Source organism: Schistocerca gregaria, chromosome 2 (genome assembly GCF_023897955.1).
Source record: "Schistocerca gregaria isolate iqSchGreg1 chromosome 2, iqSchGreg1.2, whole genome shotgun sequence".
In the NCBI taxonomy this organism is placed as follows: Eukaryota; Metazoa; Arthropoda; class Insecta; order Orthoptera; family Acrididae; genus Schistocerca; species Schistocerca gregaria.
In genome coordinates, this window is record NC_064921.1 from 885096137 (window position 1) to 885110775 (window position 14639).

General features: G+C 43.4%; 1 protein-coding gene across 2 annotated transcripts in view; it reads left to right on the forward strand.

Moving 5' to 3' along the window:
* Positions 1 to 13802, forward strand: part of LOC126335311 (basic salivary proline-rich protein 1-like) — a 57129-nt gene extending 43327 nt beyond the window's left edge. The window contains exons 5-7 of one of the 2 annotated variants that reach the window (XM_049998454.1): positions 3293 to 3754; positions 8347 to 8616; positions 13046 to 13802. In XM_049998454.1, the coding sequence (XP_049854411.1) occupies positions 3293 to 3754; positions 8347 to 8616; positions 13046 to 13448 (1135 nt within the window). In that variant the 3' untranslated portion in view covers positions 13449 to 13802. The remainder of the gene's footprint in view (positions 1 to 3292; positions 3755 to 8346; positions 8617 to 13045) is intronic. The other variant, XM_049998453.1, reaches the window with a different exon arrangement.
* Positions 13803 to 14639: the final 837 nt, after the last annotated feature.

Consider the following 14639-nt stretch of genomic DNA (forward strand, 5'->3'; position numbering starts at 1 on the left):
CCGCAGCGTAAGGCAGCACATCGATACCTGGCAACTGGGGTTAGCACAGATTTCGTTCCGCTCATTCTCTGCGTCATTAAGACGTTGTCAGTCATAAGTTAGCAACGACTAAACCGTTGTCTCGTGGCATGTTAACTACCAACTGTCAGCGATGATGGCCGTTGTCTCAACAAAGCAGCTTACTGGAGAAAGCTGAACAGTCGTGATGACCTTTACACAGGGTTTATGAAGGTTGTGGCATAATTCTATTCGCGTGGCCGCGCTCCTCATAAATTGGCAAGCAATGTATTCGACAGGTTACTTAGCGTGAAAATTTTGATAACCGAAGTTGTACATCATTAGTTTGATTTGGCGTTACTTTTGGCCACTAATTGAAACGGTTTGAAAACCACCTTCAATCTGTATCTAGAATTATCAGATTTAATTTGATTGGACTTCTATTTTGGTGTAGTAACGTGTTTGTACGTCAGAACCAACCCCTGTTACCAGTGGAGTAATAGGTTTTTTGTGGATAGAATACACACATTTCACTTACCTCCAGAATTCATGAATATTTACAGAACGAGCTAGTACAGTATATTGCCTTCTTGTAATCCTGCCTCTTTCCAAGTTTAACATGGCCTCTGTACGACGGTGGAACACAGCATTCTTCACACAAGGCAACAAATTTGTGGTGGTCTGCGTGAGCACCAGCTCTGCAGGAGTAGCGCCGACTGACAGGCAGTGCCCTGGCGCCGGTTACCACGGGCACCCACTGCCCGACCTGGCAGCAGCCTGGAGGGGTGTGCGAAGCGAAAGGGGATTCCAGGGGTTGGGAGGGTGTGTATTGGTATTAGTCATAACAAGATTCCCAAAGAACTTGCTGCAAAGTACCCTCTTAACGATATCTGGTCTGGATTCATGTAGATGAGGTTGGGAAGGGTGTTAATGCCAACATGGCTCTCCTGAGGCAAGCTAGTACAAAACTGCTGTAACTGGTCCTACACTGCGACGATATTGTCACTAGGACGAAACCATCGGAACTGGTCCCACACTGGTCTTGAAGGAGGCAGATCTGGGGGTCAGTACCTCACAATGGAGATTGTTCATACACATAACTGCCACGTCTGGACAATGATTGTCCTGTTGGAAAATTTTACGATACTGTGGCATAAGGGGCAACACATGAAGCAGCGTATTCCTCACATGTATTTTACCATCAGTTACTTCAGTCACTACCAGCCAGCACCTTTAGTTGTATATGATGGCTCCCCACATCGTGACATTACTCTAAATGTCACTGTGGGGGACTGTCCCTAAGTCACTGTCTTCATCGCCAGTGGACATATAGGATACTGCAGAACAGAAATTCATAGCTGAACACAGTGCTACATGACTCGGTAGTCCATGGCAGGTGGTAATGTGAAGGGTTTATCTGTGCTGCACAATAGGGTGATACTATCTTGGTAGTCACTTGGGGTGGACTGGAACCTTGACTAAGAGCGCGCCTGCCGTCACATTCACATGCAGTAAAACACTGGACCAGCGTCATCTGCATGCTCCACACATCTGGGTATTGCAAGATTCGAATAACTGGCCAAATGGATACCACCAAGGAGACATTCGCCTCCCCCCTTCCCCAATTAAAAAGGAGCAGCTATCTCTTCATCAGTCAGCATCTGCAGCTGTTCTATTTACCCCATACCTCAGCTGGTAAACACGAGTAAACAATGCACTTCGGTGGGAACCCTGCCTGTCTTTGAATTTCAGCTGTAATAACGCACGTACACACCACGTGCATGTGTGCAAGGATTTCCACCCACGTCAGAACATGTTTTATGGGTCGTTCACTTTGTCGGGTAGTGTAACCGAGAGAACATATTGAGAACTTTGCGCAAAGTCCGCAGTTTCCCATTAAAAAAAAAGCAGCATTAACTTCAAAAATTACATTGTGTGCAAACTGAAGGTTCATGCTGCTTCTGTAGTTAAGTGTGCCACAATGACTGAGATAGTTGGGGTTCTGACGCCCAGAAAAAATTCCATTCAAATTTTTAGACATCATGTAACCAAGCTTGATCGCGATTTGACAAACATTGAGAACAATTTTTGTGGTGTTCTACGCACAAAATATTTCTCTTTAGTCATTTTCTGTTCCACTCTGTTACCGGAAACTGAAACCGGGCATTGTACGGGAAGTGTAAACAATGTATCGAATGCCAAAAATCATTCAGGGTATGAAATTCATCTCATTGAAGAGTCGGCCTAGACATTTAATAGGACTCTGCTTATATTCAGAGCACAGTTTGAAAGATAATTTGACATTTAAGACCCCCAGACATAACTCGAAAATTTTAATGGAGTTCGGTTTTATAAAGTTCTGTGTCCATCAGCTATAATGAACGCAGAATATGGCAGTGAACACTTTAAGCTATACGGCGTAAAGTGTGAATATGTTCAGATAGACAAAGTATATTTCAGGTCAGTTGAAATTCAACCGTCCACGACTACTACAAAAGGATTTGTATGAGTTGGAATATGTTTCACGTGTTTGTGCTTACAAATGGTAAATTTTTAGCAATTCTAGATAGCATTTCGGTTATGCTTGCTGCAATGAATGCGTGAAATATGTACAGCTTTGAATTATACGAAAATTAAAGTTTAGATAGTCGTCTTTTTAGTAAGCTTTTGTAGTAACCGCTCAACTTTCCAGATACACAACTGCGACAGCTTTAATTAAAACTAGAAATCTAGAGTTAGTTTTTGATTTTTATAGTTCCCATAAAAATATTGAACATTTCGCCAAAACTTTGTAGCCGTTAGGTGCAGGATGGTCAAAAGGATTATGAAACGTTCGTAAGATCGTCTGCAGTGCTCAGCCATAAATAAAAAAGTTTGTTCTACCATTCAAGAGTTAATTAGCAGTGAAACTGGGCGCTGAGGCCAATGTGGGCACAAATTAGAGGAGCCCGTCACAGCTGGTGTACTGAAACGAGTTCGTAATTCCGTTCCCTGAAACGGAAAAAGTGAAGGAAAAACCTGATATGGGACAGAAACAACAAAACCCAAGCGAAAGGCTGAACAGTATAAGCCATAAACGTTGCTATGAGACCCGACACTAATTCCATAGGCAGGGCACTTGAATTAGTGCACGCAGTTGCCCTTGGGTAACTTCGATGCTAGTTAACGTCAAAATGACGCAACGCGTGGAAATTATTTTTTCTTCAGCTCTCAGCACGACCTACCCTGCAACACACTCCTGTTTCTGACTATCCTGTTTCCCGGTCATAGATAGTCAGGAGGCTGGTGTTTACAGGGCGTTCACCCTGGAGAGCCGCTTGATGGACGCAGTGAAGAAGCGCCTCCAGCAGGGGGGACGCGCGCCGCCGCTGCGTCGGCAGCTGTCCACCCCGGAGAGCTGCTCCAGCCCGGCCAGCGAGAGCCAGGAGGGCTCAGACGACGGCAGCTCGCGAGACCTGCCGCTGCACGAGGAGTCCTCGGGAGACACGCGCGACGTCCGGGGGCGCTTAAAGCAGCTCAAGCTCGCTGTGCCCAAGCCGCAGACGTCTGCGCAACCGTCACCGCCGACGTCGCCCGCGCAGCCGCAGCCTCCAACTTCGCAGCCACCGTCGGCGCCGACGTCACCCCCGCAGCCGCAGCTGCCGACGTCGCCCGCGCCACCGACCTCGCAGCCGGCGTCGCCACCGTCGCCAACAGTGAGCGACGCGATGCGCGAGATGTTCTCCCCCGGCACGAGCGACGAGATCTGGTCAGCCAGGTGGGTCCAGGGGACACTGACTAGCGGCCGCCGAGCACGGGGAGGGGGGAGACAGCGGCACAATCGCTGTCAAATACCTGGTGGAAGGTATAGTTACAGCCATCGGTTGTACATACTCAGTTTCATTCCTTACCATTTTCGATTTCTACTCAGCTCTCTGGGAGACAAATTAACAAGAACACGTAAGATCTGTAGTACACAAGACAAAAATAATGAAAAATATAACTGTCCTTGTGTACTTGAAAACCATTCAGCACTTAAAAAACTGTACATCTGGTGAATAAAAAATGCATACTATCCACACATTACTAATTAGCAAAAAGTCACAGAAGTATGTAAAATGTAAATCAGCCAATGTGACGATCAGAATGGCTATGTAAAGATTGGTAATGGCCATGTCATAGAAGGCACATGTAACCTAAGAGCACCAGTGTCCAGTCTCAATAGAAACAAATTGAATAATCTGTAATGCAGTCTTTAGAAGAAATGAGTATAATCGAGGAGTAAAATTTTGGTAACATGTTATCAATAAACGATACAGAAATTGTGTTATAAGAGCAGCCTTCATGACACTTCTTAGGCTTCACTCAGTGTGCTGTTTGTAATCTGTAGCATGTTGCCAACATAGTACTCGTCGGACCCCTTTTTTTCCGAGCCATTTCCGTGGCACATGGCTTGCATACAAAGCTCACTCCTGCTGGTGGTCATATGGCTTAGTTTCTTCAGAGGGAAAGTAGTTCACTGCAGAGGCACAACCTCGAAATGTTTCCTTCCTTCCCTCACTTGCTGTCACGAGCATAATGGTAACAAATAAGTACAGGCGTACTCAAATTCCTGTGTTGTGAAAGGACAGAGGAAGATATTTTGGCCATAGAGCCTTAACTCTTCGTAGAGAATATAGCGGACAAGTTGGGAGATGGTGCAGAAATCTTAAAAATGAGTGGGTCACTTAAAATTAAAACAGCATCCCCATCCAGTTACAGGCGTCCCTTGCTTGTCACAAACTGGATGATGTTTTGAATAACTTCCCAAAATCGTCGATATGACTCAAAGCCATTCTCATAGACCACCTCCTTAGTATGACGATCTATTCTCAAACGTGGAGAGCAAGGTGTAAGTTTCCCCATTTCCATAGGTGGCCAGCTTGATCCCTTTAACCGCAACCACCAGCCAACCATCTATTAGTTCACGAGCCCAATCGATGTGTAAACTGTTAAAACATTTGAGCTCTTGCTAATAAACAATCCTGACGAAATAGGGCAAGACAAACTGGGATTAGTGACAACATGGTTGTTGGAGACACACACATTCATCATGAATTCAAATTATGCACTTTAAAGAAGCAGTTTCTTGATGCTTTCCTAGGTCTCATGTCATTACAAACTAGCTATATAAACGTCAAGATCTAGCTTAATTATAAAAACTGTATCGATGGCAATTAAATTTATACCAGATAAATTTAGAGAAATAATTCTCCACGACACAAAAAGCACGCCATATTTAAAAGGATGCACAAAATTTGGGTCGTGCGTTAACTATACCAGCGGTAAGAACAATAAATACGTTCACTGTGCGACAGGAATGGTGAAAGACGAAGTAAAGACTTCATAATTCGAATCAAGAAAAAGCTGAAAGCATGAGTGAAATACTACCAGTGTAACGAAGCAACTTCAGTAATTTAATAAAGGTGAGTCGACCGGTCCTGATGGCATACCAGAGTATGCTCGCTTGACGAAACATGCCACAGGCAAGATAAGTACTAATGAAAGGAAATGGGAGTAATGTGATGAATTACACCCGCACATTACTAACGTCGATTGGCAGTATGGTTTAGGAACACACGGTGTTCGAATATGAGTTACTTTCAAGAGAAAGATGTACGGAGTCAGCAAGGATTCAGAAAATAACGTTCGTGAGAAACCAACTAGATATGCGTTCTCACGAAGTAATGCACTATCGACAGAGATGTCAATTTAATAGGTTTTCCAGATCTCCGCAAGACTTCAGACCTGTTTAGTCACAAGAGGCTTCTAATTACAGAGTAAAACCTCATTTCTGCGACTAGATCAGTGATACCCTGTGAGGTAGGTCAGTCCGTAGCAATCGATAAATTCAGCGAGTAAAACAGAAGTAACGTCTGGTGTTGTCCAGAACAGTGTTACTGGCCCTCTGCTGTAATAATTTAAAGAAAGGATAACAAGGAAGTCCAACAACCCTATGAGCTTCATAGAAGGTGGTCATTTACCGTCTATTAATTAGGATGCAATTAAAAAATACCAAAAAATGTACAGTACTGTAAATAGTTGAATGTAAATACAGGTTATCCGAACTAATAAAAGAAATCCATCAGATTTCGGTCACTAGAGAAACGAAACAAATTGAAAGGATGTGAACTCAAATACCCCGGGACTTTAATTACGGATAACGTAATTTAAAATGAAAACATAGAAATGTCCTGGGAAGTTATCAAGACTGCATTTTACTGGCAGAACGCTTGGAAGCGATTCTACGAACACTATTCTAAGAGGTTACTGCTGTGCGTTATGGGATACTAGCCAAATAAAATTGACGGAGGCTACCGAAAAAGTTCTTAAAAGGGCAGCTGGAATCCTACTAGCGCGAAAGAGGGTATTGTCATTCATGCGATTTAAGGTGACAACCATTGAAACAAAAGCGTTGTTACAGTAAAACATTTCCTCGATATTTATTACAAATATTCGCCTTCGAATCACAGCCTGGTACTAAAGCTACCTCCGTAGAGAGAAATGACCACCGTAATAAATCACAGGTCACGTGGAAGTATTTTAGTTTTTGCCAGGCGTTCTTCACGAGTGGAAACGTAGAGTATTACCTTGGAGGCGTAGGGCCAAGCATTTAAGTATGAACTGCAGAAGGCTCATGTCGATGGAGCTATAGATGAATTCATTACATGCGCTCTTTTGCAAATGTCCTGCGAGAGTGACACCCTGTGCATGTGTGGATTGACTGAGTTGTCGTGATACACAATGTGAACTGTGCTGGGTGACAGTTACTTGTGAAGTGTTTGAGGTACACGTGTGGTTGGCATGGAGCGGGAACCTGCTCTGACGGACATCACCGTGTATAACATTACACCGAAGTTTGTCTGAGGCAGGGTATAAACAACTGAATAATGTTCATTTACTATACTATTAATAGATATGAGTCCTAGGGAGCGCATAAGTGAAAAATAAAGTTGGCTAATAATTAGCCACTAAGTCCTAAAAGAATTAGTACGGTCGTCCCATATTCTAAGTATCCAACAAGAACACGATAGTTGGAGACCACTGTAGAGCGCCCAGTGACGCGTGCAGCTCGTAGATAACTTGCTACCGTTGCGTTGTAACCCCCCCCAGTGCCCAGCGAATGCGGTGGTACTGTCACAATCTACTTCACAGCATGTGCCTGCTGCTGTGAAATAGTGCAGCCACATTGACATCTTCTAGTTTTGGCGCCTTGGGTGAGCCTGACCGGATTTGAGTTGTCATAGTGTTTACGCCTGCCATGTAGGCAACCTTGCAGCCATAGCTGTACCGCCTGAGGCCTCAATGCCCCTTGGATGCAGAACCGCCACCAATAGAGGGTGAACATTGTATGGTGACACCTGGGCCTGTTCCATGGACCTTGGTATTTGGCATGTTTTTACTGCATTGGGCAAGTTAGGAATGGTGTTAGAAACGAATCTGATAAAATCGCTCCAGCAGCTAGGCAGAGATGTGTACAGCAGCAAACTAAAAGCTTACGGCAGTAAAGGCAGTGTATTTGTGACTGCTGCTGCGCTACAGTAACTATATTGGCTGTTGCAAATACGCAGGATGGGCAATCAAATTTTTAAATCCTGGCTAAACACGCCAAGGGGTGCAAGAACACTTCAGAATAATAGCTCTGGCGTTCTTAAACTGTAATATCGTTGGCACAGTTTCAAACCAGTGAGGAGCCTTACGAATTATATTACCAGTCTCAGCCGAACTATTCTACTGCTAAATGAGAATAACTGCAGGAAGATACGTAAGATTGTTTCATACTGGGCAATACAGGGCGTAGAGTGAAAGTACTTCTGTCTTCCCGAGCATCTCATAATGTTACCCACGTGAGTTTGTGCACATCTCTAAATTACTGCCAGCGAGTCTGTATTGCTAAATGTTTCAGTGACTGTATCGGACTCGTTCAAAAGATCGCTCTGAATTTGACTAAAATTGAACCGCCATCTGCCAAATCAGTGGAACTGTCCAGTGTGTGTACATTAGTTGGTATTTGTGTCCCCAGTACTTGATCCCATTAGCCAGATATTTAGCTGGCAACTAACAGGTATTCCCTGTATTACAGCCGTGCTATAGAATCTGAACTTCGCCATACCATCAATTTAAGTTACCAGCTACAATAATCCTGTGGGAAATGACTTAAATGCCTCTAATGACCACATTGGGTGAAGGGAAATCAAAACGTTCACTGTGGATTTGATACGAAGATAGTAAGCAGGTGTTAGGGATGGCTTGGTAAGAGATGGTACGATATAGTAACAGCTGTTTCCGGAAGTGGTCAGCAGTCAGTACAGGCTAGTCCTTTCTGTACAGCGCCCCCTGCTCTCGGGAGGGCAGCATGCCGGGTTCCAGGCCATCCTCCAGCGCCGCCTCCAGCCCCTCCAGAGCTGAGGGCCGGAGTTTGCAGGACGTGCCACCAGAACGTGAGGTCCCTCAAGAGGCCACTGAGGGGAGAAGCGTGCTGGAGGAAGAGGCGGAGAAGGAAGCCGGCCTGTTCCCGGGGCCTGACCTTGAGGGCCTGTTCACGTGCTCCGCGACAGGCGTCTTCCGGTCATCTGTCGGGGAGACATCTGCACTGAAAGGGTGAGCAGACTTTTCCTGATAATTCTACACAAATGTACTAACGGATTTCCAGCTATTTAATCACATGTGACCATTCAGGACACCTTTCACACTGAACAAGCATTTCACACGAGTCTTCTTGCACGAGTACATTTCGAAACGGGTCTGTTCCTGATACCTACAAGGAAGCTAGATTTGCAGAACGCATTAGATGGTGTAGAATCCCTGTGAAAGGTAATTACTTCCCAAAGGTACATGGGTGTATTTGTAAGGTGTCAGGCAAATCCAACACCTTCCATGAAAACCCTGACGTAAGCAGATCCAGTAGTATGTCACATAGCTCCAAATAAATCGTGACATTAAATTAACCAAAGTAATAAGAGTGACGAGTGAGCAAATGGAATACTACAGACTAACACAAGAATGCCTAAATGCATGTCATACCTTCCCACCGCGAGACAGATGCAGTTCCTAGGGGAGAAACGAGAACAGAAGCCAAGAGAACTGTTAAGCTAGAAGGCCCTACGATAAGGGACGGACTGGACACCCACGTCGCCAGTTAATCACTAGGACAACGCCAGCTGCAAGTTACAGCGTGAGACTTTTTCACGTCTTCGTTACGTCAAGGAGCACTCCCCAGCCCATGTTAAAAGCTAGAGCCCTCCAGAAAAACAGTAATATATATATATATATTACGATAACACAAAAGGCCACACCACCCGCAAGTTTCAAAGAATGAGGTGAGACTCAAAGGTGTCAGTTCCTGGTACTTTCTGGAGGAAGAAGTTTTCAGCACAATCCTCTTAAGCAACTCGGTACTGATTTTAGAAGCAAATTTTATACTGATTTACATATTCTCAAATTAAACTTTGCTGTAGTTTATAAAAATGAAGCATTCGAACAATTATGAAACATTCATTGTAATAAAAGTATCAAATATCACGTGAAATAACATTGCGTTAAGTCAACCTTCTTCTAACGATTTCGATGCAGTTTACTCCAAATTCCTGTCCTGCCAACCACTCCTCGGTATAGCACATGCATCCTACAGTCTGTTACATGCTGCATGTTTTCCAATCACTGTCTTCCTCTCAAGCTATTGCCATGTACGGCCACCTTCTAGTGCATTGAGCGTTATCTGATGTATTAGCACATAGCACCCTGTCCTTGTTTTCAGTGTTTCCCATGTCTTCCTTCCTTGGCCGACGCTGTGCAGAACAACCTCATATATCAGGCCACCTGGTTTTAAATAAATTTCCGTTGCACCTTACCTCTAGTGCTTGGCGTCTTCTGTTCAATCACGTAGGAATATAACTAACAAACCGCTTCCGTGTATTGAGACAAACTGCTAGACATTTCGCATGTCAGATGCATAACAATGGCAGCGCTCCTTACGATGAAAAGGTTACGCATTCGCCAACTTCTACATAAGGTTTTTATTGAAGCAAAGCATTTTTTCCATCTAAGACAGTAAAAATTGATGTATACAATTGTAGCTAGAATATACAGAGTTAACGTTATACACAAAACAGGAACAGTTAAAAATGTAAGACAAAACTAGAGCTTCAAAATGGGTCGACAATAAGTTTATTGCAATTACTAGCTTCGAAATAGTCAGCAGTATATAATAAAATCGTCTAGAAGGAGCATATCGAAAAACGAAGAATTTTTCTCTTATAATAGAAAAAAACTCATGTATAGACGTTGTGCCAAACCGAAATCCATTTGCGAAATATATATTTGTTACGTCCATTTTTACTTATTTTTGAAACTATAGGAAGGTATCAATGCGTGCTCCAGTTGTTACAGAAAATTTTTAATGATCTGAGATGACGTGTTACATAAAAGTTCTCACTTCAGAAAACTTCTACATCGTATGTCATAAACTGCAGTGACTGTACAATTCTCGTACGTTATCAAAGAGGTGCATTAAAGAAACAGATTTTAAAATGTTCATCGTTTTTGTAGTTTAAATTCCAGCCTCCTACAGAGTTTATCCGCTACACTATTTCTTTTGGAACACTCCTCAAATATTCTGCCTACTTTCCTCATAATTTCTTCAGGTCATTTTCCAAATTAATAAGTTTAGATCTAGCTGTTACAGCTAGTTTTTAACATGACGAAGTTCACTAGGGCAACTTTCCTCTGCCCAGACCAACCCCCTCCTCATGCCACACCTACCTTGCCTCTGGACACACTCGCAAGTAAAGGTTGAGCCAGAAATGTCAACGTTGTTTGTATCTAGAAACCTGTCTATCTTGGTAGTAGGCCGGATGTTGTAATGTCTCTTGCAGCGCTCTCTCCTCGATACTTTCAGAAATTTTATAAATTATATAACTCAGTACATATCTCGAAATATCTCTTATCTTACCGATTTCTAAACTTTCTACGATGATTATCAATGCAAAGTAGTTCCAAGCCCTATTATTCCTTGGAGCGTGCATTTACTCCATGGTACAGCTTCTGTTTTCTCCTATGAAAAGACGATTCAGATCTTGCCGATTAGCCGTGAAAGAACGAAGATGAATACGTATGTATTGAGCTAATCGCCATCTTGATCAGATTCTGTATGAGAAGGAATTTAATACATGAACTATTTGGCGTATTATTTGAATGATTGTCTACTTACTACGCTGTGTACGCGGATCAGTGGGGAACGTCTGATTTACACTGGACGAACCTGCCGTTCTGAACGCTAAAGATATCCAGTTTATTACTTTCAATAAATGAGCTAACGCGGTCTTACCAGCAGATCTCGGGTCTTCCCCCTGTGATCAACGAAAGTCAATTATCACAAATGTTTTCAGCAAATCGACTGACAATTTTCTTCGCACCGAGACTTCGAAATTGCTTCACTGGCTTCTGGAATTGAAGTTAAGCTCAATTCAATCAGGATAGAACAGTATTGAACTGTGTGAATGTGATAAGCCTGCTTTGTGGAAGAAAATTCCCTTAATATACGCATATTTTTCACTATCCTGATCAGTGAAGTTAAATCAAGCCGGTGTGACAGGTTTTTAAATTTAAGATCCCACAAAAATATTTGAATGTCATTAAGCCAAAACAACCTTTGCGGACAGTTTCTGTAACATAAGAGTAATCCATTGAAGTACAGACCTATATCAATGACGTCGGTTTGCAGTAGGGTTTTGGCGCATATGCTGTATTCACATTATGAATCACCTCGAAGGGAACGATCTATTGATACGTAATTAGCATGGTTTTGAAAAACATCGTTCTCGTGCAACACAGCTAGCTCTTCATTCGCACGAAGTAATGGCCGCTATCGACAGGGATCTGAGGTTGATTCCGTATTTCTGGATTTCCGGAAAGCTGTTGACACCGTTCCTCACAAGCAACTTCTAATCAAGCTGCGGGCCTATGGTGTACCGTCTGTTCTGCGAATGGATTCTTGATTTCCTGTCAAGAAGGTCGCAGTTCGTAGTAATAGACGGCAAATCATCGAGTAAAACTGAAGTAATACCAGGTGTTCGCGAGGGAAGCGCCCTGGGACATCTGCTGTTCCCGATCTATATAAATGACCTGGGTGACAATCTGAGCAATTCTTAGGTTGTTCGCAGATGGTGTAATTTACCGTCTAGTAAAGTCATCTGAAGACCGTATCAGTTGCTAAGCGATTTAGAAAAGATTGCTGTACGCTGTGGCAGGTGGCAGTTGACGCTAAATAGTGTGATGTGATCCACAAGAGTTCCAAAAGAAATCCGTTGGAATTCGATTAGTCGATAAATAGTACAATTCTCAAGGCTGTCAATTCAACAAAGTACCTGGATGTTAAAATTTCGAACAACTTCAGTTGGAAAGACCACATAGATAATATTGTGGGGAAGGCGAGCCAAAGTTTGCGTTTCATTGGCAGGACACTTAGAAGATGCAACAAGTCCACTAAAGAGACAGCTTACACTACACTCGTTAGAATATTGCTGCGCAGTGTGGGATCCTTACCAGGTGGGATTGACGGAGGACATCGAAACGGTGCAAAAAAGGGCAGCTCGTTTTGTATTATCATGTAATAGGGGAGAGTGTGGCAGATATGAGTTGGGATGGAAGTCATTAAAGCAAAGACGTTTTTCGTCGTGGCGAGATATATCTACGAAATTTGTCAGTTTCTTCCGAATGCGAAAGTATTTTGTTGAGCTCAACCTACATAGGTAGGAATGATCACAAAATAACAAACCAGATCTCGAACAGAAAGGTTTAGGTGTTCGTTTTTCCCGCGCGCTGTTCGGGAGTGGAATGGTAGAGTATGATTGTGGTTCGATGAACCCTCTGCCAAGCACTTAAATGTAAATTGCAGAGTAGTCATGTAGATGTAGATTAAGGTACTTAATTCAGATCGGTTTCATACAGGAGCGAAAATGGTACCAGTAGCTACATGTCGAAGGGAATGAAGTGTTTTAACTATTGATTGGTATTGTTGCTCTTCCTACAGCATCCCAGAAGAGCCACCTGTAGAGCAGCAGGAAGCGTCAGAGGATCCAGTGTGTGAAGAGCCAGGTGAGGGGACAGGACTGGGCCAGGGACAAGAGGGCCCCCCTGCTTGGACACTCGGGCCTCTAGCCGCGGTGGCCGCCTCGGCGTTCCGTGGGCTGCAGCAGAAGCCACAGCAGCAGAAAGCTGGAGGAGAGAGTGGGCAGCTGGGGGAGCAGCAGACAGGACAGGGCGGGGCAGCGCTGGCAGAGGACAGCGGGGAGCAGGAGCCAGGGCCAGAGGGAGAGGCAGAGGAAGGGCGGCCACTGGGGCAGGACTCGCCAGGGCCGGAGCCGAGGCGGGCCTCCAAGCGGAAGAGCACAGCCGCCCACTGCGGGCTGGTGCCGAAGAGGGGCCGCAACTGAAGGCTGCTCACCATTTTTAGATGGAAACCATCAATTTTTAAAATCTCATTAAACTTCTCTAAATTTTTCAGTAAGTTAACGAAGCTTTTGGCAAATAGTATTGACGAAAATTACCACAGATGACAGTAAATTCATGTTGAGCCCATTTCTGTCACATTCTGCAAAATTCCTAAAATGTTAGTTTCAATAAGTCAGTACCAAGAGCACGAAGAAAGAAACAACTTTATCGATAATTTTTAGTGGCTTTATCCTTAGCGAAGCTGCTTCAAAATAACCAATTTTTGTACTTCATGTGTAATTTAAAACTCGTCTGTGGTGAATAAAATTTACAAATTTTTCTGCACTTGAAACTGAGTGGTAATGTCCTTAGTCGCATTCCTTGTATTTTATCCCAGTGCAATGACGTGAGGAGCAAAGGTAATTCAAAGCAGTTTTGATGATACAGGCTCACCTTGCTTCTCATTTAAACTCTGCATATTCCTTTACCTTCATGAACTGTAGCTGAAGTTGTCATAACCACCTAGGTTGAGTAAATGACATTAGTTCATCTGTCACTGAAATGGAGTCAAAAACTGTCCAAACCAGAATACCAGAAAACTGACGACCGGCGGGACAACCACAGCATTATTCTAATCATCCTCAGTAAAAATTTCTTACACTAATTCGAAAGATGGTATCTTTGCTCCTTCAGTGGGATTAACTTCAGATAGAAAGAGCGATACACATACCTAAATCCCGGTAAAATTTCCCCGTGTTACTGTGATGCGTCATGTTCACTGATTTGATGCCTATGTAGCACTAATCCCCGCCTTGTCTTCTTCAAACTTAATTACGTTGTACCTTTCGCAAAGTCTCGATTTTATGTCCTCTGATCCGGTGGAAGACATCGGCGAGTAAATGTAATTCGGTATTTTGTACAACGTTTCAGCTACTCTTTCCTTTCAGCTCTAAATTCGTCCTGCACAGCTGCTTCTCTTTCAGCTGTGTTTCACTACCTTCGGCAAATAGTTAACCCATCCCCTCTATCACCTTCATGGTGTAAGATGCCCAGCTAATTGATGAAAATAATCTGGCATATGTATGTATAATCAAGTGAAGACAAGAAGCTCGAAATGTATATTCCAGCTTTTCTAAGTCTTATTTCCAATTCTGCGTTTGTTTTTACTCCTCGTTTCACCAGCCACAGATAAC